The 24511-nt window shown below is 40.8% G+C and overlaps 1 protein-coding gene across 2 annotated transcripts; it reads right to left on the bottom strand.

Moving 5' to 3' along the window:
• Positions 1–6749: 6749 nt before the first annotated feature.
• Positions 6750–23232, bottom strand: WDR75 (WD repeat domain 75). Of its 2 annotated transcripts, none has more exons than XM_086898425.1 (21): positions 23042–23232; positions 22761–22890; positions 21955–22020; positions 21302–21395; positions 20580–20704; positions 20176–20246; positions 19521–19637; positions 18905–18993; positions 17915–18073; positions 17531–17590; positions 17326–17441; positions 16699–16871; positions 15781–15944; positions 13444–13627; positions 12168–12262; positions 11698–11793; positions 11010–11179; positions 10379–10438; positions 9142–9285; positions 8970–9061; positions 6750–7110 (listed from the first exon to the last, which is right to left on the bottom strand). In XM_086898425.1, the coding sequence occupies exons 1-21, from the start codon at positions 23125–23127 to the stop codon at positions 6906–6908; spliced, it is 2496 nt and encodes an 831-aa protein (XP_086754551.1). In that variant the 5' UTR covers positions 23128–23232; the 3' UTR covers positions 6750–6905. The 2 variants fall into 2 exon arrangements, with proteins under 2 accessions (XP_086754551.1, XP_086754552.1); XM_086898426.1 differs by having other exon boundaries at positions 23038–23160.
• Between the last annotated feature and the right edge of the window lie 1279 nt (positions 23233–24511).

Raw genomic sequence — 24511 nt, 5'->3', positions numbered from 1 at the left:
GCTTCCAGGTGATTTGCACTGATGGGCATTCAGGGTGGTTTTCTGGCTTCATTTAACCTGCTGGTTTAGAAGTGGGTTTTTATTTTGCAATGGATGTGAGTTTTTCTTTCCACTTAATCCCTGAGATCAGCTAGTAGATTTCATAGAAAAGGAAAGATAAACTGTCTCTGTATCCTGAGCCTGCTCACAGAATATGCAATCCAGGAATAACATACTGTACAGACTGATGGAGCAAGCACTATGAAAATTTTCCTTTCCTACAGATGTGATAGTTCTCAGAAATCCAGCTTTCATTTGCACTATGCCAAGTGAAAAAGAGCTCTTTTCAGGATGGGATATTTCAGGGTTTAAATAGTCTCTTTGTACTAAGAGCTCATGCACTGATTTTTACTGTTTACATTTTTGGTAGTTTTCCTTCTTTGAAGTGATGGTGGAAATGGAGCAATCTGCAGCTCACAAGAAAAATCAGGAGGCCAAAGCGCTGTGCCCTGAGACTGGCTCTTCATTGTCTTTGCAGCTGTGATCCAACAGTCCCTGTGCTCCTGCTCGGTGGCCCAAGGTGTCAAACCCACTCTGATCCTTCTTCTGGGGCAGTATTTAGTTGTGTTTCATTTAGTCAGTGACTAAAAATGAAAGAGATAACATCTCAGATAATGTTGGAGAGTTTTTTTGTTTGTTTGTTGACTTGTTTCACTGGTTTAAGGAAAAAATGAAAACTCCTTTGGTCACTAAAGGAAATCAAACAGCCAAGATATTCAAAGCATTGATCACAGTCTTGAATATAAAAATCTAATAAACTAAGTAGCACTGCAAACAAACATAAGTTGAAGTGTCAATAACAGTAACTGATAACCAGCTTAATGTCTGGGATAATTTTGCTGGTTTAAAATAAAGGAGCTAGCAGTATAAGAAAACCATTTTGAAAAACTAGCAAAAACTTGCTTTTCTGGGCACTACCTTCTACCTGCTCCTTTGTTGCTGCTCTCATGAAGAAATCAGATGAGCTGATGGCTGCAATGTGTGCTCTTGAATGATAAGCTAATTCTTAGTTACACAGCTGCATCTGGAAAGGTCAACAGAGGACAAAGGTCGTGGCTCCAGTAATGATACTTCCTTACATGTTAAAAAACTCACCATTTTTTAACAGTTTTCATTTAGAAGCTGATAGAATAATCACCCTCAGCAGTTTAATGCCATCAGTCTAAAAGTATTTTCTTTGAACTGCTGGCCACTGCTTTATTTGTTTATTTACCTATTATTTTGGGAGAGGAGGAAGCAGGTGTAAGGGGAAACCAGAAATTGCTGCATGAGAGCTGACCTGTCTCGGGTATCACACCAAACAAACATCTCTTAGGAATGTTCAAGGTGTGGTTGCAGCTCTCCTAGCACAAGGGACAGGCTCTGGGACAAACAAGTGAGGCTTGGATGTATAATATTAAAACTCCATGTTCTGAGCATAGAGAACCTCTTGAAGAAAAGTCCTGCTCTGTTCACAGTGCAACTGCAGTTCTGTGAACATCTTAAGCTATTTATTAATGTATTAGCTGGTTTCATTACAAGCTTTTTTCCCCCAGCCAGTTCCCCACACAGGCAATGGGAGCTTGTATTGGCACAGGGGATAGAGCAGCAGGCAGCAGATGTTAGCTGGGAGGTGGGAATGCTTCTTTCCATGGAGGCCACTTATGTGTTCAAAGAGTTTGAGAAACCCACAGCCTCAGGAACTGCTGATACACAGGTTCCAGCTCTGTGGGAACTTTCCTTACAGCCACATGATGGTATTTACCTAAAGGGCTACATTCCCTCTGTTACCAACCATATTAACAAGAAATTCTTTGTAAGAAGCCTGGGCTACATTCACTTTCAAACCACACATACATCTCAGAACACTGCTTATAGCAATATCTTAAGATTTAGTACTTTACCTTGTTGTTGGCAATGTGATTTTGTGACCCTGGACTATAAAGTCAAAGGGTGCTTTGTTAGTGATTTCTGAAGAGTAGGGATTTCATCCTGAGTTGGCTTTACAGTACAAACACAAATATTGCTCATGATTTCTGCCCTCTAATAATGATTTCATCTTGGGAAGAGACTACTGTGTCAAGCTCACCCCTCTATGTTAGTGAAGTAGTTAAAATGCAGAGCTGTTCAGAGTATAATTTAATGTCTTTTGCAACCTTGGAGGCGAGTGACCTTGCTGTCCTGGCTAAATTCCGGTTTACATCATTACAATCAACTACTTAACCCCTCAAGGAACTGCTGAGCAGAGGCCAAAGCTAAATCTGCACTAGGATATCCACAGAAAACAATGCCCTGCAGGGATTCTACATTGGGAGAGGTGTTTGCTGTGAAGCACTCGGGTGTTAGCAGACTTGTAAATTGCTGCCTTGGTTTCTGTCATCACCAGAAAGACTCAGATACTAAAGGTAATTAGCAAGGAGTACAAGCCAGAACAGAGAAAGGGCAGGCTTTAGGACTATCCAGAAATGTATTAATGACCCTGACAAGTTTTTGCCCTTGAAATTATAAATTAGTCAGAACAATATATGCAATTAGCCCAAAGAAGGGCACAAGGACAGTTCTGGTGTTGTTTAGGTCCAGGGAAAAGCAAAAATAAAAGTTAAAAGAGATGATATTTTATTTAAAGGAAATAGAGTAGCATGCTTTCTTCTTTTTTTATTTTTTTTTTTTAATTGATTCTTACCAAAGAATGGCATAGAAATTTTGCTGCAAAGGAAGGTTACTTTTATAAGGAAAAACTGTGTCTGTCAGAATAGGTGAGCCCTGAACAGATTCCATACCATAGAATGACTTTTATCAGAGGTTTGCAAAATTGGACAAATACATGTCAAGAATAAATATACCTCTCTTACTCCAAAGTTACTCTGCTTTGGGACAGAAGGTCTGTTCAGGTTTCTCTGAGTTATATTTGAAGCTGTTGTTTTCCTCTATCTTGTTCTCTGCTGGTTCTAATTTTGGCTGTTAGCATGTGTTTTAGCAGGCTCACTGCAGGCTGGGATTTGGCAGATTGAGGTATCTAAAAGAGCCTCCCCAAGGCTAGACAGACAAACAATTGTTAGGCTGAAATACAAAGATCCAGGTGATTCTAAAACACGTGGCACAATTTGCAGGTTTTTTTCCCAGTTCTCAGAAATCCATAGCAACTGCTGTTTAGTAATATCAGCCCCTTTCTCATAGCTTTCCTGCCAAGTCTGCCCACCAAGGACAGGGCACGTGTTGCTGCTGTTAACTAATAACTGGTTTGGCCTCCCAAAATACCAATGAAGAGAAGTGATTTTCAGTCTCTGTGGAACTACACTTCACTGGAACAAATGGGCTAAAAGTATTGGTCGCCTCCTCTGCATTTTGAGCAGCACCTGAGCAGTCTCAGGGAAGCAGCCTCTCAGTCAAAGGCCACTGCCATGATGTACCCCGGAAGGCCTTGATGGTATATTTATTTTTTGTAATACTTTCTATAGCTGCTGGAATTTCAGGCCCTCATGTTCATCCAACCACTTGCCTGAGAGGAAAATTTGGGAAGTAAACAAGTTCCCTTCTAGGCACCTTGCCACCCTTGTGTGGTCTGTCCCTCAGCCTAAATAAAGCTGTGACAGCTTCTGTGAAAACTGCTGTCCTGCTGTGATTCACAAGGCACCCATGGGTATTGGACACTGACCTCTACATGTTACAGAGGCATTTTCTTACCTGTTGTATTTATCACAAGGAATCATGAGATTAAGTTAAATCTGCTTCTCTATGGTCTTCTGTGTAAAATCTTTCTATTAAAGAATAATAATATCCTTGTGAAGTAGCCCTTAGAAAGAAGAAGCAGAAGCAAAAAAATCAAATGAAGATTTAACTGAGGGCATCACAGTAAATGTGGGGACCATTCATGGTTACTGAGATATAAGATTAAAAAAGAAAAGTAAAAGAAATGAGGAACAGAGGAGAACTGTTTTAAAACTAAAGCATTCCAAAGCAGCCACAGATACATCAGTAGCAGCCATCCCTCTGTATTCTTCACTGCTGTAACTGCAATATCAGCCAGAAGGCATTTTCTACAAGGTTGGTCAAGAATGTGCCTAGTAAAACTGTAACAGAAATAGATTTCCTTCTTGAGCAGAAAAAACACACACAGAGAACTAAAAACTGAGGGCCCTCTTTGTTATCCCAGTACATTCAGTCTGCTGTGCAAAGCAAAACAAAGTCAGTAAAGACATTAGATTGAAGTCTAAAAGTTGTATCTTGATGAGGATTCCTAACACAATTCACCACTGCCTGAACACAAAACTGAACTGCACCTTCAGATGCTGACTTGCACGTGAATTGTCTCTTGGTCATACCAGCTTGGTTTCCAGGAAAGCACTTGACTTTCACAGGAACATGTGAATTTAAGAAACCCCACATGAACGGATATTAAGGTTTCTTCCTTTAAAGCCACACTTATGTGTTGCTGACACAGTAACACAACACCAGGCTTTGACACAGAGCTTTTGCAGTAACTTGTGTATAGATCTCTGTTCAACTCACACTTGTTTTTCACAGAGCTGAAGTCTGATGTTATTTTAAAAAGAATACAAAAACCTTTCAGTGTGTCTTTCTTAATGCAGTGCATATTTTGAAGGGGGGAGGGGGGGGAGAAATCTATTTACTTTTTATTTTCCTCTACTTTCTTAATGTTTCTGAGCTTTCAAAACCTACCATTTGTCAGTTACCATCTTAAATAATGTTCCCTATTTGTTCTGTTGAAACTTTTAATTTAGGAAAAAAATCACTGGGTCTGAGGTTCTGAAAAGGCTGTATCAATTTCAGCTCTGAACATAAGAGGGATGGAAATAAAAATTGGTAATATTTGGGGAGCTGTGTCTTTTTGCTTCAGCTACATATACCATGAGGTTATCTACAAAGCTGTTATACAAAGGGAGAAAAATGCAAAAGCAGAAAACTGGCCAGAGTTGTGATAAGAGAGTTCCTTCTCTCCCTGTAATTCTGTGATAGAAATAAGAGAGACATGAATTTACAGGCAAACTAACTTTGAAGAAGTTTTACATGTTCTAGAATGTTAATTTTCTGCATACCAAGACCTAAACTACAAAGCAAAATGCCTAGTTATTAAAAACTTTCCTTAAAATTCTCAGTAATACTAGTCCTAGTAAATAATCTATGATAGAAGAAAATATGCCTCACAATCATAAAAAATGGTAGTGTGAAGAGCGTGGTAGCTGACTTTATTGTATGAGACGATGCAGGAGCCCTTTGCTGCTGTAGGACTCAGTTAACCCCAACTGGCTTAGCCTGAAACTGGATCAATTAACTGTTTTTCACATTAATGTCTGATGAGAAGGAAATATAAAGAGTGTGCAAGTGACTATCATCATTCAATTCAAGTTACATGACAGACATTCCAAGGCTCTTTACAGAAACTAATGTCTTCTGAACTATCTTCATATCCCCACATTACAGGATTAAGTTTCTATAATAAATAGTCTTAAACTAATTTTTGGCTGGTTTCTATGCCTTTTTTTTTTTTTATGAAGCCAGCACAGATCGATTGGTAGAATTGTTTTCAGTGCCCCTGTCTTATGGCACTATTTCCATTTCTCAGGGTTTTAAGACTCACCCCACATCCAAAGTACCTCACTCCTAAACGTCCAATGCACTGTTGTGCCACATTCTGGGTACTGCTACAACATCCATTCCTCCCTGGCTGCAGCCTGGGACCTGTTTAACCCCACAGCAGCTGATGATGGCCCTGCCAGCACACCAAGGGAGCAAGCACCACCTTTGTGTTAAAATGGGAAAGGTAAACATGATAGAAAAATAATTTTGAGGTGCCTTCCTTGATGCTTAAGGATGAATTTCAGTATTTTGATACATGGGTGGAAGTGACAGATTTTGTCTGCTGTAGGATACATTCCCCCCAAGGAAGTTAAAAGTGTTGCCACTAACTGCCTTCCAGAGAAGCAAAGAGTCCTGAAAAAGCAGAGTAGGGAGAACTCAGGTTTCACTGAGTGCTGGATTGTTCTTGTTCCAGCATTTTTAATCTGAATAGTTTTAGCAAAATATTGTTTCTTCAGAGCTTTTAGTGACCTGTGCCATTTGCATCCACTTGCCTTCATACTGCAGCAGCACAGGAGATTATCTTCACTCTTAGGCCCTTTTATTCACCATTTCAATCCAATTCTACACTTTGATTTATATAATTAAGTGTTATACAGGAATTGCAGTTGATGCATTAAAGACCTATTAAACTGGCTCTTGCATGAACTGATGCATTTCCTACATGATGCAGTTGTCTTGGTATTTGGAAAGGTTTCATTGTGTTCTGAGCACCCTCCACCTAAGAATCTCCATACTCTGTGAACTCCACAGAAGATTCCTATCTGTATTCTCTAACCAGGCATGTTAAACCACTTCTCATCTGTCTCAATATCTGGAGAGGAACTTCTAGGGAGGAGATTTGTTACTTACCTGTATACAGCACCAAGAACCACCCTGACTTCCCCTGCCACACCTGGAGCTAAGCTCTGTCACCAGCTGAAGGCATTTCCTGCTGCTGCTGCTTTGACAGCAGTCACCCAGCCTCAGAGGGGAAGATTTTCAGCAGCTGAGCTGTCACTTTGCTAACTGATCACATATCAGATAATGAACTCAGTTTTGCTATTAGCCTTTTAAATATACTTGTGTGTGTGGGGGAGCATGTTAAGCATTTTCTGATGTCACAGAGAATCTGTAATAAACTAAGAGCAGAATCAGCTTTTCAAAACTTTAATCTCTCCCCATAGTTCTGCATTCCTTTGGAAAGAGAAGCTGCTAAAATTTCTGGCCAAAGGCCCTGAAACATTTTTTAAAAGAATATTTAATTCACAAAGTTTCAATCTGCAGTATAAAAGAAGTAAGATGTCTGTTTAGAAAGCTGCTATCCAACTGTAGTCCATTTTTCTTATTTTTCGTAGCTCTTTTTCCTGGGATTTAGACAGTTTACATGTCATCTCTCCTAATAATTCCATAGGGCTTGTATCTTCTTGTTCCATTACTGTGACATCTTCCTCATCTGAATCACCGTCTGCTTTTTCACTTTCCATTTCTACTTCATCAGCAACTTCTTCAGCACTGGAAGATGGTTGGAAACAACCCAATTAGCAAGTACTCTCACATGCTACAGTACTACAGGGGAGAAGTTATCATGCAAACAACTAAGTAAGTTATTTTTTTAAATTTTTATTTTATTTCAGTCTACCTTCAACCACTACCACTTCTCTTGCCATCTCAATTTCAAGCTATTTCTCAAACAGCTCTCCTTTAAGTAAACTTTAAATAGTTTTCTTTTTCAAAATACAGTACATAACTGCAGAGCAGGCAGGTCAACACTATGACAAATGTTACAACATTGCAGTCCTACAGGATCAGAAACATTGAATCAATATACTGGTAGTTGAGAGTATGTCAGCATTCAAGAATCTGAAAGAGGTCACTTGGACTCAAAAACTGCTACAATATCTAAAGCGTTACTAGGAAAGAAAAATCATTCTTTGGTTGGTTTTTTTTTCTCTGAACATAGAGAGGTGTTTGAAGTAGCTGTTGCCTTCTGAGTTCAAGAGCTTTAAGTCTGTGCTGAAGTAGAAAGTACAATTCCAACAAATTATATGGAACTTATAATTTAAAATGCATTAATTAATAGTATTAATTCAAGTGTCTGTTGTATAAATAGTCCAGATCTATTAAGAGTGAACTGCATGGCAAAACAGTACTGGTTTTCTAAAAATCATCTGTTGTAACACAGACTATTCATCACTCACAAAACGTAAATGTAGAAGCACACAGTAATATCAAAGTGCCAAGGAAAATAGAAGCATTTAATGCTAATAATATATCCACTGTATAATATATCCACTAAATAGTGATAAATTGTGCTCAGTCTTCTAGGGCCCAATGCTGCAGCCCTTACATGTATGTACCTTTAAATGCTCAGCCATACTAATCTCCACTGTCAAAGTACAACCTCTGCAAGTGCAAATATTTACACAGGTCACTGAACTCTCACACTCTTCAGGACTGAAACTAGATGCAAGTTTCCATGTATTAGATTTTTGCCAGTGTTTTGTGGCTGTTTTGTTGTGCCATGCAGACACAGATCTTGCAGCAGTGGCCAGCACAACGTGGCAGAAGCCAGGGCACACTCAGGAGCTGTGTTTGTTCCCATGTAAGCTCTGGCCCTGTGAGCCACCTCCTCACCTGTCTGCCAAATCCACACCAACACCTGATTCCACAGACAGGTTTTCATCCCTGGCCTGGCAGAGTTTAATGAAACATTTTAAAGAACAGATGACACAAAAATGCAATCTTTTAACTGGCTTCAGTGTAAGTGACAAGATATTAATCCTAATACTATACCACTGTCATAATCCCTGTGCCTGCATTCCCATTTTAGCAGCATACAATGATTGCAAAGGAGAAAGCAACCATTTTAAGTACCTATGAAACTCCTCTATTAAACTGGAATTAATGCACTGTAAGCCAAACTTAGATGTGCTTACAGTATACACTTGTATTTTGTAGCTTAATTAGAAATTATGTTTGCATTCTACACGAATTCTTAAGATCAAGCTTCTAACTCCTTGGTGTATCTAGAAACTGAAACCAAAAATTATGCAGCAAGTCATAGAAATTTCAAATAAAGTTGAGAATCTAGTATTTAACCAAAAACAGCACTAAAAAGCCATTAAATCCCTGGAATAAAGTTAAATTCATAGAGAACATTTGCATATAAGCACGTTATGCAAAACCTAGCAAAAATAAGAGCAACAAAAGAGCCAATACTCTAAACAGCCAGACCATTACCACACTGAAGTATTCTACTAACTTACTAAACAGGTAAAGTGTGCTGGAAAACTGCTTTTACACTTTGAACAAAGATGTACATAATTTGAAGTAACTTTGATAACTAAGGAGAATTCTTGAACTTTTCTTACCTTTTGTTCTCTTTGGAGATGAGCAATGAGTTAATAAATATAGTGCAGAGGAAGGAAGCAGATGGCAAAACGTGTGCTGGAGTGTGCAAAAGCTGCAAAGATAGAACAGAAGCTTTATGAAAGATTTTGTTTGTCGTGATTTTGCTTGTACATTTACTGCAATTACTCCTACCTCTTTGACAGCAGGTGAAGCTTGCTCCTGCTTATTATGAACAACTGGTTTTCCAAGGTCTGTATCCTCCTGTGCTTGCTGATGTCTGTGCTTTCCCAACAGCAAACTAAATGGTGTCACAGGAAGACTTTCTTCTACTGCCAGCTTGGAAAAATATAAGTAGAATTTTAGTGTTACAAATCTAAGTTCTATATCCTTTTAAGTAACGAAAATTCAGAATAAACCCAGGTGAGGCAAGTTTACACTCCAATTTAACTCAACTGAGCTATGTGGCTCTTTGTACTCATCCTCTGTCAGATGTCTGGAGACAGACAGAGGGTTGCAAAACTCTCCAGAATCTGAACCCAACACTAGATTTTAGTTTGCTGATCTACCTATTAAGTTTCAGGTGTGGAAGTAGTGCATGTGCCAGAAAAGCAAAGGATGGGTTTTTCTGGTTCTACTTAGATCCAAAAGATCATTTATACTCCAGCGTCATCTGCGGAGAGATTCAATTATCTAATGGGGAGCAAAACATGGCACCTTGACTTTTGGCATTTTCCTACATCAATATACATAAATCTGAACACCAAATTATTTCCCACCCTCCAAAGAAACTGATTGCTTATGCCCACATTCCCACAGCATTTTGTATTAGAAAGACACTAACTTCTACTTTGATCTATTTTACCTAACCAACCATATCAATCAAATGCTGCTGTTTCAGTGAGGATAAAACACTTCTTCAACGGGAATTTAAAAAAAAAACAAAAACAAAAACCAGAACAAAAAAAATCTATTTCCCAGACTACTTCTCCACAGAAATACATACTGGAATGTAGTTTTGGAAATCCTTCTCCCTGGTAAGTCACAATTGACTGACAACTGTTCAGCCCCATTAGAAAGCACAGTTCAGACCACACTCAAGGCTCCAAGTGTTACAGGAACCCAGATAAGGAAAGAACTTAAAACATTTTGCTTCATTTTTGTAACCTGAATCTTTTTGAAAAGTACTCTCTTCTCCCTCCCAGAGGAAATGGAGAGTAGCTTACTGACACTTTAAAGAATTTTCTACAAACAGCACTTCTTGTCAAAAAATAAGAAAATCCAGATTACTGCCCCATCTGCTAAGTGCCTATGACTCCAAGTAAGGATCTGGTGTGCATTTTCATGACAAAAGGGAATTCCAATATGACAAAATGACCACCATCAGAATTTTGAAATGCTCTGTCCATCTGAGAACTTCTGTGAGAGGTACCTGTTTGCTTGATGGTGTGAGCCTTTCTTCCAGAGACTTTGTGCTAAGTGTCATTAGCTCCTAAAACACAGAAGGACATAACACAGTTAGCACATGTGAAACTGCTTTCCTTATTTCCATACCTCACCTACAGAAGCTTCCAACTGACCCAAAAGCTTTTATCAGTCAAGTGGAAGAGGCAAAACCATCTCTTCCTCTTTATTTTGTAAAGAAACTGAAGACAAGCAATAATGGACATAGAGATTCTATAGACTTTTTGGGAAAACAAACAAAAAAACCACACACCCCCATCCAGAAATTACAGGGAAACTGAATATCATATGGAACATTTGAATAATCAGCAATAATTCATACAGCTTATAGGTGCTTGTTTAAGTTAAACAAGGCAATGCTCCCAAGTTATCTAGTGTCTTGTATCAATGAGGCAGCATAAACTATTCACAGTAGAAAACCAGTATATAGTTTTGAGCTTAGGCTGTTCAGGCAGTGCTTTCAACAAAGCACAGCTTACAATGACTTGAAATCAAAAAAGGAACTCCTATGCTCATAAGCAGAACTCTGAATTCCTATCAATCCTTTTTAAAGAAAACAGTTTTTCCCCAGGATCCACCTACCAATTACTATTCCTTACTTGTGTATCCGTAAGAAAAAACAGTTGGGATTTTCTTAGCCAAAGGTATTTTTCTGAGCTTATAGTTTCAGGTTCATCTCTTGGAACAAAGGCAGCAAGAAGGATCTTTTCTTTACAAAGATTTCTCTGGATGTAGAGTGGCCGTGGCTCATTTGGTTTAAACACAAACACTGCAAAACCAAGAATATCTTTTCTTTAAATCAGGAAATTCTTACACTCCTGGCCAGCTGTCAAAGCCCTCCAGAAAGGCTGGACAGGATCACCTCCAAGCACCAGTTTACAGGAAGATAACTGGATAACTTTACTCAATAATAGAAGGGACCCTTCACAGTTCTCCAGTCCAGATAACATACTTGGAAATTACCATTTCTATAGGAAGAGTTAATTTAATGTCAGAGCTCTAAAATGTAGCTGCACAGCTCTGCATTTACAAGAGAGAGTCAAGAACATTTGGTGGTTAATCCTGAGATATATGCTGTACCTGGAACTACTACTGGAAGAAAAGGTAACACGCTTTATTTGAATGCTGCTGTCAGACACGGCTTGGTTTCCCGAAGTGCAAACACACACTGAAGTCCCTCTCGCACTTTTCATGGTCTGAATTCTAAGAAAACCTTTTCTAGAAATTGTGCTTCCCCAGTTTTAAATTCTGCTGGTTATGACTTGTCAAAGAAGGCTTTGTACTTACAGCTGGACTCTTTGGAGAGCCACGAGACTGCAGCAATATGTTCAGAAAGGGGATCAGGTTGCAGAACTACGATGTTGAGGTGGGCACTCCACTCCACTGAAAAGCAAGCACAGCAAGAGCCAGAGGTGAAAAGGAGCCAACAGAAGGTCAAACACACAGGGCCTTAGCTGCTGGAAAAGGCAGCTCCACTCATTCCCTGGTGAATAAAAACCACAAATGCTACCAACTCTAACACAAGTATAAGAAATACTACCTATTACTGGGCTACCATTCACCTAATTTACAAAATATTCTGCACATGCACACAAAGCACATGCATATGACAGGATACTATCCTAAATACAAAAATCATCCCATTTCCATAGGGCATTTTGTAGTGTGTAAATCTGGCATTGAACTAGGATTATTTCAAGGTTTCACAGTAATTTCAGGTATTAAATTACTCTAGCACACATTCAAGCTGATCTTACATGCACAAGTGAGCAGGTTCCAGCAACACAGAAAGCCATAATCAGTGGCACCAATAAGGTACTTGGAACATGTTAGTCTCCCAAAGCAGATGTTCCTACAGAAGTAAAGAGTCAAAACAAATTAGTCACCTTCAGAATTCATCTTTGTTTCTTTGCATAGCAATTACTCACAAGTCACAAAAAACATTCAGTTATGATTTAGTTTTAGTATCTAAATCCAAAGTTTGCTTTTTGCATTCACCTCTAGTGGCATGAAACTCCACACACAACTACCTGATAAGTCTGATGATTTAAAGTATGCATAAATATGTAATATGTGTTTCTACAGCATTCCAATAAAAAGGAGGGATTAAAAACTTAAATAAATTACAAACCCATACATAATTCTAAGTGTTCACACTGGGACTGGAAAATAAAGAAGCCCTACTATTGTTTAGGAACTAGAATGAGAGAAGTAGTTAAAGAGTTACTATAAGCTGCTCCAGTTGAAGAAAGCATGTGATTTAATTTCTCAGTCTCTTGTTTGAGAATAACAGAACAGCCTTATGACTTCTAATGATAAAAGATTTTCAAAACAGCTAATAAGGGACAGAATTTGTATATTAAAGCATAGCCCCTTGAAGTCATGCAAGTAATACAGTAAGTCATTAAATTTGTAGAGCAATTTATTTCCTTTTAATATAAAAAAATAGTAAAGACTGCAAGAGGAAGCAGCTGGCCTGGGAAAAGCTTGCCACTGCACCAAGAATGTTGATGTCTTTTATACTGACAGCATACAATGGAGTACTGCTGGGACAGTCTGCCAGGAAAACAAAGATTTTCAAACAGAGGCTAGAGAGGATCAAGATATGTATTTCACAGTACAGATGAGGTCATCATGTCTTTATTATATAATTTCTATTTGCATGTTTGTATACATGGATAAAAAATCAGCTTCTTGTATTCACAATTTTCCAGGACTTTGCTTCACCCCTGGATTAATGGGGAAAAAGAGAAGGGCTATCAACACACTACTTGTGTGCTCCATGATACAGATTTAAGGATGGGAGAGGTACAGGAGACATAAGCAAGTAAGAAGGAACTGTAATGCTCAGTCTTAATTTTAACAGTATTTTTAACCAACCACCTAAAAGCCATTTTAGTCTTTTCTATATATGAATTTGAGACTGGTAAATTCAATGTTTATGTACATATACAAGGTCTTGGACTTCTATTAATTGATTCTTTCTTTTCTGAGTGTTCAAATGAGACATAGAAGAGCAGCGGAAAAACATACCTTATATTTCCAGGTGGATGGCAAAATGTACACTTAAGATCCCAAGTAAGTGAATCCCATACAGTGACAGTTTCTTCAAAGCTAACAGCAAGCAAAGAGCCATCTTCTGAGAAGCAGCAGTTTGTAGCTTGGTAGTTGTGGTAGCTGCCTACAAAGTCACAGCTCCAGCTCACACTCTCGTGTGCTGCAGTGAATGAACAAGCCAGTTAATTTAAGTCTATACATGAACAAAGAAGAATTCAATTATTATTGCAAAATAGACTCAAGAGCAAGGCAGTTTTCTTTCACAATTTTTGAAGAGTACAGAGAATCTGCCCTGTTCTAATATGAAAAAGAGCTGATAGGGTTTTCATTTGTACTCAGTTTGGTATTTTAACTGACCTGGTACAATAGTGATGCTTTGTTTGCCAACTCCATTAACTGTGCTCTCAAAGAGGCAGAGGTTAGGTAAAATGATACTCAAGTAGATTCAACATTTATTGTTTTAAAAATTGTTCTGTCATTCTAGCAAGATCACAAGGATATTACTCAAAATCTGAACATCTGAATCCAATGAAGCTCATGGTTCATTTACAGACGATTTGAAGATCACCAAGTGACCCACCAGCATGTTATTGGTTCACCTCCCACTGCATTCTGTTGGGACACCTTTCCCACTCTTGACAGTTACCAGAAAATAAACTGGAGTGAAGTGATGCACTTACCACATTAACATACATTTCCCAGTATAAAATAATTCCTACAGCATGCTTTTGCAACATCCAAGTAGGATGAGGGAAAAAAGGAAAATCACTCTATGCTAAGATACCCTTTATATAATGGCTACAAGTTGATGATTAAAAGACCTGCCTGTAAAAAAAAAAAAAAAAAAAAAAAGCCTGAAACGATTGTGTACTTCCAACTGCATGGCACCATCTAGGGGCTCAGCAAGAGACCTGCTGCAATTAACACATACCAGAGTGAACTCAACTGAGCAGCTCTTTGGTAAACCAATAATTGCTGCAGAAAAGCTGCAGCATGTCAAGCCTTTCTACCTGAGCATTCCTACTCTGCCTCACTGGGCAAATACACCACAGCAGTCACCACTAATTGCTACTTTGACATATGCCATGAAACAGAACCCTGTAGTCACCTAAAATACAAACACCCTGATGAGGCCAGTCAGCAGATATAAGACTATTTTTATGGAAGAAAAAAAAAGTTAGGTTTCATCCCCATATGAAACTATACTCAAGATCAAAGTATCTGCTTATTAAGTTGAGATATAATTTAGCCTCAGAATAATTTATGAAAAAAAGCAAAACCAAACACTCTTTCAGCTACCACTGTGGGGGTTACTACTAATACAGTAAACAACAAGGTTGTTTTTCATCTCATCAGCAGCCACAGTTGTGGAGCAAAGAAAAGAGAAAGTTTGGCGAAATTTGCCAAATGGAAACCCTAGCAGCTCAAAAGTACTTTTGAACATGTTCTTACCTGCCCATAAAAAGGCAAACAGATGACTAAACTGCAAGCAGTTTAGCAAGACCACTATCACAGCTACTTAGGAACACGAAATGACAAGACATCCAAGTGGCAGGAAAATGCCATTTCACTTAAGTGTACCTGACACTGTAATAATATTTAAGCAAAAGGACATTAATATGTTGGAAATCTTGTATTTCATGTCCAAAGGCATACAGGGGAATCAATAACCATACACAGATGGTCTGTTTGAAAGAAGTGAACATCAGCATGTCTGTCAAGAGGCAGAATTTGGTTATTAAAAGTATCTCAGAAATACCTCAATACCTATTCTGTGATGCTCAAATACCTAAAGGAAAGGAAGGATGTTCAAAAAATGAACTCTGAAGCGGTGGATCTGTAGAATTGCAAAAGTGCAATTATTTTACACTAAGTCAGCTTAAACAGAGTAACACATTTCTGTATCCTTCTCCTTTAAGCAGGAGTCTCAAATGAAAAGCTGACCCAGAGGATTGACAAAAATCCATTTTCTCAGCATGGAAAAATCATTACCACAATTCTTTAACCAATGAACACAGGCTGCCATTTCTTTCTGCAGCAGCTTGCCAAGGTCTCTCGCTATTTCAGGAACCTCCATACCAAACTAATCCTGTGGAACTACGACTGAACTCCATCACAGGATGCTCAGAACACAATACTTCATGCAGCAGCAGCAGCAGATAAATGCACGGGACTAAGCAAATGAAAGTAGGGTCTTAGTTTCTACAGCATGACTTCAAATTTCATTGTTGGTCCTTTCCAACTCAGGTTTATTCTTATGGTTCTATGTTACAAGGTGCAAGTAAGAATAAGCACTGTTTTGGCCACTCTTACCTTCTGGATCAGTGTCTTCCACCATCACCCAGACTTTAAACACACAGTCTCTGCCGGTTGTTACCAGTATGAGAGAGTCATCTCCCAGTTCATCCATGTCACGAAAGCACATGTCTGTGATGTGGTTGTCATGGGGAGTGTTTATTCTCGTGTTCAGCGTAAAGCTATAGAAAAAGAAAACAGAAGCTTGCCATTCTATTTCTTTTGGAACTTGGGGAAGACTTTAGTTCAAGTTGGTTCTGGAATGGGCAGGGAGAAGAGCAATCAAAGGAATTTCTAATTAAGACAGCTAAATGGTATTGCATTAACAGATCAGGTTTCTCTAGTGGCTTCCGTACAGTAGCTCAGAATTACCACTAAGCAGGCATCTTTCAAATACTCAGCCTGAACTCCGGACAGTCTTTCTGGCACTTAATCATGTAGTTGATCTGTGTAGTAGCTGTCTTTTGCCTTGTTTCTTTAAGAAAATACCAAATTGTTGTCAAAATGTAATTATTTTAATAGGAAAATTAGGGAAAGGGTATTAGCCAGATGCATATGTTAGCTGAAGAAAAAGACCAACAATAAAATTATAATCTTCTCTACCTCCTGGAGAAGGACTAATCAATTAATGATGGATTACACATAGATGGGAAAACTATGTAAGCTATAGAACCATTCTGTCAGGTTCATGATTTCTAATATCCAGAAAATATGTGAATTCGAGTCCCATGGTTACAATAGTCTCTGATTACTGCAAATAAAATAGATCCAGAGCAATTATTTCCTGTGGGTATTCAGTGCAACTCTGTGCTCTGCCGCAGATGCTGCAGTGTGCATGGTAACTTCCCAGATCTGGAAAAAACTCTGCCTTTACAAGGCAACGTTTGTGCAGGGATTTGTGTGACTGACAGTGGCAACACCAGCCGTGGTCACTACCTTTGTGTTTCTTCACTGTAGAACCACAGCTTCAGCTGCAGCTCAGGGTCAGTCACTTCTTCACTCTCCTCTACCGTGGCCAGCCAGGTGCCCTGAGCGCTGAACGCGACCTTCACCAGGTCTGACTGCTTCAGACCTGCCTGGTGGATGTACTGGCGCTGCACAATGTCCAGCTGCAAAGCAAGGCCACAGGTCTATTTTAAAATTCAGGTAGAGCTGTAAGAGAAACTACCCATGAAACCGTGGAGAAAGCATGTTCTGAAGGCTCCAGTTAGACCTGACTGGGCTGTGGCACAAAGAAGTATGCCAGCATGTGGGGAAAGCAGAACTAGGGCATGTGCATTCCACAATGATGCCAAGTGTGGGAAAGAATGAAAAGTAATTTGAAGGTGTTTTACTTACAAATTTTTAACAGGATAACACAGTGTTTTAAATTAATTTTTTCAGTATCTAGATTTGCTTAGCAAGTGAAGTCAGAGGTAAAGCCAAGAACATTTCAGCCTGAAATCCAGCCTTGTGGGATAGCTGCAAGGTTTTTTCCCCATTTGCCATATTAAGTCTTTAAATGAATTGTGATGCACAAATTACTTGATTAAGTCAAACTTGGTACAAGCCCATCCAACTTACACTGAACAACTGCTGGTCACTCTGGAGGGAATAGAACTGCAAGTGGCCTGGCTCTCCATTCAGGACCAAAGCTTTGGTTCTAGGATCAACCACTAGGCCAGTCTTGACATCCCTACCTGGAAACAAAAATCAGGTGACAAATAACCAAAGCTGTCAAGTGACACATTCCACCCTCTAAGTGGAAGATAAATTTTACTGCACTTACTTTTGATTAGCCCTTGAATACTTCTGGAAAACCTTAGGTTGCTGTTGATTATCGTAATTCCTGAAAGAGAAAGCAGACAAAGCCTTACAAAAGGCACACACCTCACGGTGGGAAAGGGACTGTAACCATCTGTACTTTAAATGTATCTTTTCCCAGTTTATGACACCAAGGTGGAAAAAGACAAGTTACAGCAGTCACCAGGCAAATTCACAGAACTGATCAAAGAGCAAAAGAACAAGCATCTGTTTTTTTTCAGATCACTGAAATTTCAGATCACTAAAAAAATCACTAAAATTTTATGTAGTTCTTAGCTAATTCGTCCAAAACAACAAAATAAAAATTTGTATTTCCATTCAAGTGATATTTGGACGCATTTTGGCTTACTGTTGTCTGTGTGCAGGGTGCAGCAGAGAGCACCATCAGAGGACATGGAGATGTATTCGATAGGAGACCCCAAACGAGGCAGGAAATCCTTTTGGCATGAAGATTCATTGTGCCACTGGACTAGAACAGATTCGACTCCACCACTCAGCAACCTGGTTCCTTTTCAACAAAATACAGTTAAAAAGTTTTGCTTAAAAATAAATAAAATCAGCAGCCTGTATCTTCACAATGACAGACAGACATGAGTTCCTCAAAACTTTTTAAATTGTCACCAGTAAACAATTAAATCAAGCCTAGGCAATACACACAGACATGATTCTCAATATCCCCTGTTAAATTGCTAGAGAATTAAGTAAAGGATTAAGTAAAAGGAGCTTGTGTCTACAGTGGAATTTAAGCAATGCTTTGGGAGCAGCAGATCCCATTGCTTTCTGAATCAGTTGGATATTTGTGTTAGGATACGGCTGAATTGCTCTCCTTCTGTGAGAAGTACTTTGCAGTAAGAAATAGCTTAAGGAGAATAGCTCAGATCATGCAATTCAGATAGCAGTGTAGTATTTCTGACAGCAGGTTTGAGCTCAGACAAGATTGAACTGCTTTATTTGGATGCAATTATAACTGGGAAGAACTCATCACTATTATTAATGACACAGAAGGGGAGGAAGAGTGGAGGTGAGGGAGGTGAGAGGAGGGGTTAGATTTTTCTTTCTATCACAGAAGGCAGATAACTGACATTATAAATGCTAACCAAAATTCAAATAAAAAAAGTAATAACTCCTTTAATTTCTATTTCATATCCTTCCTGGACATATTTAAAATTCTAGAAATTAACTTGTTAGTAAGTGGGACAAACTTGAACCTTCTATAGATTCCTCCTTGTCTGCTGCAACACTTCAAATTTGAGAAGGTTTTGTTTGCTTGACAGAGATTTTTTTGGGTATTTCTATAGTTTTTTTTTATCGCTTTGTTTTTCATTTTTGCTTTACTCACCCTCCACAGAAAAAGCCAGATCCATGACAATATCATGATGCCAGTGCAGTGTGGAATATGTGTACTCTTTCCTGTGGTGGAAATTCCTCCTGCATGGAGAGGAGCAAAACAATTCTTTACCCACAACATTAACAACAGAGTAAACAAAAGGAAATACTGAATTAATTGTATCATCCTGTCCTCTAACTTCTAGACTCATTTATCCTAGGCTCAAGTGATGCAGAAGGAAGGAAGGAACACACTACAGGTTTTCAGAACCCTCCTGGTCCACACCTCACATCTTAGATGTACTGAGCAACTCAGCCCTGGAAGCAACTTAACCATGTAATGTTTTTAATCATGTATTCCACTGGTGTGCTCTCCTTAGGACTCTACTTGCCCATAAAGAATGCCCTTCCATTACCTTTTACAAGTAAGTTTAGATTCAATGGAGCATAACTTATCAACCATTTTTTTCCACTTGACATATACACTGTTAGCACTGCAAGTTCATTGCTCATTCTTACTTCTGAAAATGAAAATGCTAAGGAAAAATTGGACTGCTTTAATCAGGTTTGACTTAATTCCTACAGTTAGAGAAGTTTATGGGATACACAGTTAACCAAAACACAAATACCAGAGGCGAATCTTTCCATCAGCATGGCCAGTTGCAATGCAATCCTCCGTAGGATGGCACACGACACAACTGAAGCGATTGTCTCCTCCTTTTGTCTTCACCGTACTTAAAGAAAACCTTCAAAAGTTAAGAAAGTAACTTTAATTGTAAGAGTTAGGTTGTTTTTTCTAGAACAAATCTTCAAAAGGATTGGCTAGTGCACATAATAATTCTGATTAGCAAAATTAAACATTTTCAAGTTGTTATGGTCACATGCACACCCAAAAAACAGTGACAGACTTATTTTCCTCTTGAATTCCTTAATTCTTCAGATTCGATCAAGCTAAAAGAGCTTTTGCTTCTGTTTTTCTTTCCCTCTTTCCTTTTCTCCTGCTTCCCTCTTGCTGCCTGGCCCTGCCCAAACTATGTCACTTGTTTCAGGTCGGCATCAACCTAAGTATCTAACTGAAAAAAGTACACCCCTGAGTTGCAAAGGTAAGGTACCACTGCCACTGATCTGCTCACTTCTACAGGAAGCTTCTTATTTATACAGTGACTACGTCCCCTCCAGCAGAAAAACCAAATATGAGATCACGTGTGCACATGTCATGAGTTAACAAACATTCAGGATCTATCAGACTGAATCAATACCTGCCACTTTCATTCTCATTCTTACCTGTTCAACAGTTTCCGTTTAAAAAAATAAACTTGGAGAGTCACATCCTTCACTGATACCACATATGCACCCTGTTAAAATAAAGCCATTTAGGACATATAGATTATGTTTTCATACAAGAAAAAAATAAAGTACATTTCACTACAAAGTACTTTATACTGGAGACAACATGTAAGCTGATGTTAAGTAAAATAATTTTCCATTGTAAGTGTCAAAGTTCCTTTTTTTTTTTGTAATACTAAAGAAAGCATAGTTCTCACACTGATTCATTTACTTTCAGTTTTGTTTCAGTACTGCTGTGCTTTGTATAAAGACATAAACAGCAAAAAGTTCATTTGAGAGGAAAAAAAAAACCCAACCAATCCAACACCCCAGAAAAGAAGAAACCCCAAAGGTGAACATACTTCTCTTCCAAACGCAATGTGCTTCACTGATGCACCCACACCATCCAGAACCACTGAGAGCTCCTTGCTTTCCAGATCTTGGCCTGCTCCTTTTGTCAGCTTAACTGAGACCAGCTGGAATGTATCTGACCAAAGAAAAAAAAAATCTGTCTGAAACCAACAGCAGTACTGAAGAATGGGGACCAGACAGTGGGTAAAAGTGCAAGTGTAAGCAGAATCCAAGGGAAGCTGCATAGTATTTCCTCTTGCTCTGAATTAGCAATATATTATAGTACACACTGAGGCCAAGCTGTATTTATTGCAGATAAAATCCCACTGAAAAATACCTAGACCTGCTGTGAATAGGACAAATCCATTTATGGTAATATTGCCTAAGTGGGAGAATAAACTCCAGCACTCATACCCAACTTCAGTAGCATAACCATCATCTTGGTGAGCACTGCTCAAAGATGAGCTGTATCTACAAGACCACATCCATGCAGTACATGCATCAAAAGCAAAGACAAGCACTCTTCTAGACAAATATTGGAATGACAGATGTCACAGAATGAGAATGAACGATGTACAAAATGCATGACTAAAGACACCTGCCACAGGATTTTAAAAAATATTTCACAATTAACATATTAAAGCCCATTCTTGCAGCACATTGCTCACTGCTGGGACTATAGCACAGACACAGAATGACTGAGATTAAATGGATGATGCTACTTGCACTGTACCTCGTTCACCCTTCTTGGGAATGACAACAAACACTGAGTCCTCAGCACTAGCAAGTGCATACAGTGCAAGAAGTTTGGATCCTACAGTGAAAGTCTGAAGAAAAAAAGAGAAGGAAATCAACAATAACTACATCTGTATGTATGTCTTTAAAATAATCATGTCTTAAAGAAACATTCTCGCGTTAATTAGAAATTTTGATTCTAAGATAAATACACCTTTATTCTATCAAGCACTAATACGAATGTTAAAACAATACTAATAAAATATGAGACACTGAATTTATTGGAAGCCCTCAAGATATCTTATCCCTAATACAAAGCAGAGGGCACACCCAGAGGTGGGTATTAATCACAGAAAATGTGAGCAAGCATAAGCAGCCCACATTTTCAAGCCATTGGATCAATTCCTATTGGTGTATCCCAAACTGCAGCATACTTTCCAGAGCTACACTGCACTCAAAACTGCAGCTGGTACCAAAGTCAGTATGTCAGTACCTCTCCCATCTTCTTCCCTGAAAAGATCTGCATCATCATCAAATTCTATTACTCCCATAATTAGATGGGTTTTAGGTTGTGTTAATACTAGAACAACCCATCTCACACTGATTTGTGCCCATTTTTGACATGATCTTAACAGGAATAACTCAACATACTTTAATGGGAATCCCATCCATGAAGTCCCACAGCTTAATGGTGCCATCGAGAGAGGAAGAATAGAGCTGGAAAAAACCAAACAAAAACAACTATATAAGTAATAGCAATACATCAATGCCAGATCCACCAGATTCTAAATAAAATCACAACTGTGATTCCAGGTAACAGAATCATAAAAAAACCCCACAGGACAGACAAGCTCTATATGACTTCAAATAAAGTACAAGTACAACACTATTACCCTAGTTTGAAATGTAAATTGTCACAAAGAGCAAATGCACAGATACCCACAATGCGAACACCTGATTTTACACAGTTAAGATGCAGTTCAGTCCCTCTTGGTGAATAACTCTTGTTTATATCCAGACACAAAAAATCCCCAAACAAAATAGGAGCAGGGAAGGCAGCCTGGGGCCAGAGGGAGCCACTGGGCAGGTTAAAGGGATTTAGGCACATCTGCACCAGTACCAGCAGATACAGAAGGACCAACACCAACCACAGTACTTCTGATTTTCTCACATGCTTCTTTTACTCTTTCAATCAAAAAACCGGAAATTTTGCTGTATTTCCGTTTTATTGTCATTCCATTCAAGGAGTGTAATCCACGTGACGTTTCACGCTTGTGTTTGTAGGAAACTGACACTGCTGTACCTTTCTTGTCAGATTTCAGCGAAACATCAGCTCGACGGTGCCCTATTCACTCCAGCCCCTTCCCAGCTCCAGCCGGCCCCGGGACAGCCCCCGCGGTGGCACATAAGGGTCAGGGGCACCCCGGCCACCCCCAGCCAGACCTCTCCCCGCAAACCTGCATGTGGTTGTGTGGGTTGAGCTGGATGCCGGTCACCAGGTCGGCGTGGCCGCCCATGAGCCGCAGCGTCTCCTCGGTGTTCACGCTGTACACCTTCACGAAGTCCCCCGAGGCGCACAGCAGGTACCTGCAGGGGGGAAACGCCGTTACCCCGGCCGAAGGGGCCCGGGCGCTCCGCGGCAGCCGCAGGCCGCGGGAACACCGGCGGGCAAAGCCCCGCTCGGAGCTCAGGAACACCCCCGTCAAGCGCGGCAGCCCCGGCCCCCAGCCCCACTTGCTTGGAGTCGGCGGAGAACACGGCCCTGGCGCCGCGCAGAGCGCTGCCCCCGCACCGCACCACGCGGAGCGCGCCCGGCGACACCATCTTGTCCCGCCGCCACCCGCGCACCGGCCCCGCCCCGCCCGGCGCTGATTGGCCCCGCCCGGCGCTGATTGGCCCCCGCCCGGCGCTGATTGGCCCCGCCCGGCGCTGATTGGCCTCGCCCGGCGCTGATTGGCCCCGCCCGGCGCTGATTGGCCCCGCCCGGCGCTGATTGGCCCCGCCCGGCGCTGATTGGCCCCGCCCGGCGCTGATTGGCCCCGCCCGGCGCTGATTGGCCCCGCCCGGCGCTGATTGGCCCCGCCCAGCACCGATTGGCCCCGCCGCAGCCGCATGCTGAGGGCGGGCGGGCTGCACGCGCGCGCCCCCTCACGGAGACACTGGGGCGGCGCAGGAGGGGAACAGCCCCAAAACCATCTCGTCCGTCACCCAGGCCGTGGCACCCTGTGCCGCGTCCTGACTCTCCCTAAACACCTCCAGGGACGGTGACTCCGCCACCTCCCTGGGAAGCTCTTTCCAACCATTCTTTCTGTGAAGAATTTCTTCTCAATGTCCAACATGAACCCCCGCTGGCATAGCTTGAGACTGTGTCCTCCCGTCGGTTTCGTGGAACAGAGCCCGCCCCTCACCTGGCCACAGCCTCCTGTCAGGTAGTGTGTACAGGGCGCTCCGCCCTCCATTGGTGCCCCTGCCGAGCGCCCCTCAGAGCCCCGGTGAGTGCGGAGAGCTGTGGAGCCTGCGGGGATGCTGCCCGTGCCCACTACCGGGGTTTTCGTCTGAAACCTCCCCCGGCTGCTCTCCCCGGCCATTCCCAGGATGAAAGGCGGCGGGGGCGCTCAGCAGGGCTGGGCTGTCCCGTGAGGGGCTGCGCTCTCACTCCCGCCCCGAGCACTCCTGTCCCTGCTGGCCTCAGAGCCTGGCACGGGCTGTCAGGGCGCCGCAAGGGAGAGTCCTCTGGCTGGGTCTGGAATTGCGCCTGTCTGAGGAGAAAAATGCGTTAACTCCCTTGTTTAAGTATGCAGAAAGTCTGAACAGAAGAAATTGATGGGTAGGCTTTGCTAAAACCCTCCTTGTTCGCCGACTTGGACGAGCTGTGGGTTAGCTGAGTTACTGAGCACATCGTGTTCTCGTATCTGGAGGAAAACCGCTGTCAGAAGCAACGCGAATGTCTGGAGTACACCGTGATTTATGGTGTCTGCGCCCTTCACTTCTGCTTCAGAATAGCAATTGCAGTTCTTGCACAGCTGTGTAGTTTTGGCAGCTGTTTACGCGATTGAAGCTATCTCTGGTATGCTTGTACTTGATTTTTAAACAGTCGCCCTTCACAGACAATAACAGGGACAGGTGCATTATGAGGGGGTAGTTGTGATCATCCTTCTGTAAGCTACATCCTTCTCTCCCCTGCTGACCGAATCCTAGTTCGGAGGTT

Source organism: Cyanistes caeruleus, chromosome 7 (genome assembly GCF_971803275.1).
Source record: "Cyanistes caeruleus chromosome 7, bCyaCae1.hap1.1, whole genome shotgun sequence".
Classification (NCBI taxonomy): Eukaryota; Metazoa; Chordata; class Aves; order Passeriformes; family Paridae; genus Cyanistes; species Cyanistes caeruleus.
The sequence above is the reverse complement of the archived record's forward strand: the minus strand, read 5'-3'. Positions and strand labels throughout refer to the sequence as shown.

Excerpts from the sequence above, each read along its gene's own strand:
- WDR75 (XM_086898425.1), bottom strand. The coding sequence starts at position 23,127 with ATGGTGTCGCCGGGCGCGCTCCGCGTGGTGCGGTGCGGGGGCAGCGCT. Across the intron at positions 10,439-11,009 it reads TTTTTCTTACGGATACACAA|GAGCTAATGACACTTAGCAC; the intron begins GTAAGGAATAGT and ends TCTGTGTTTTAG. Across the intron at positions 7,111-8,969 it reads ATCTCCAAAGAGAACAAAAG|TGCTGAAGAAGTTGCTGATG; the intron begins GTAAGAAAAGTT and ends ACCATCTTCCAG.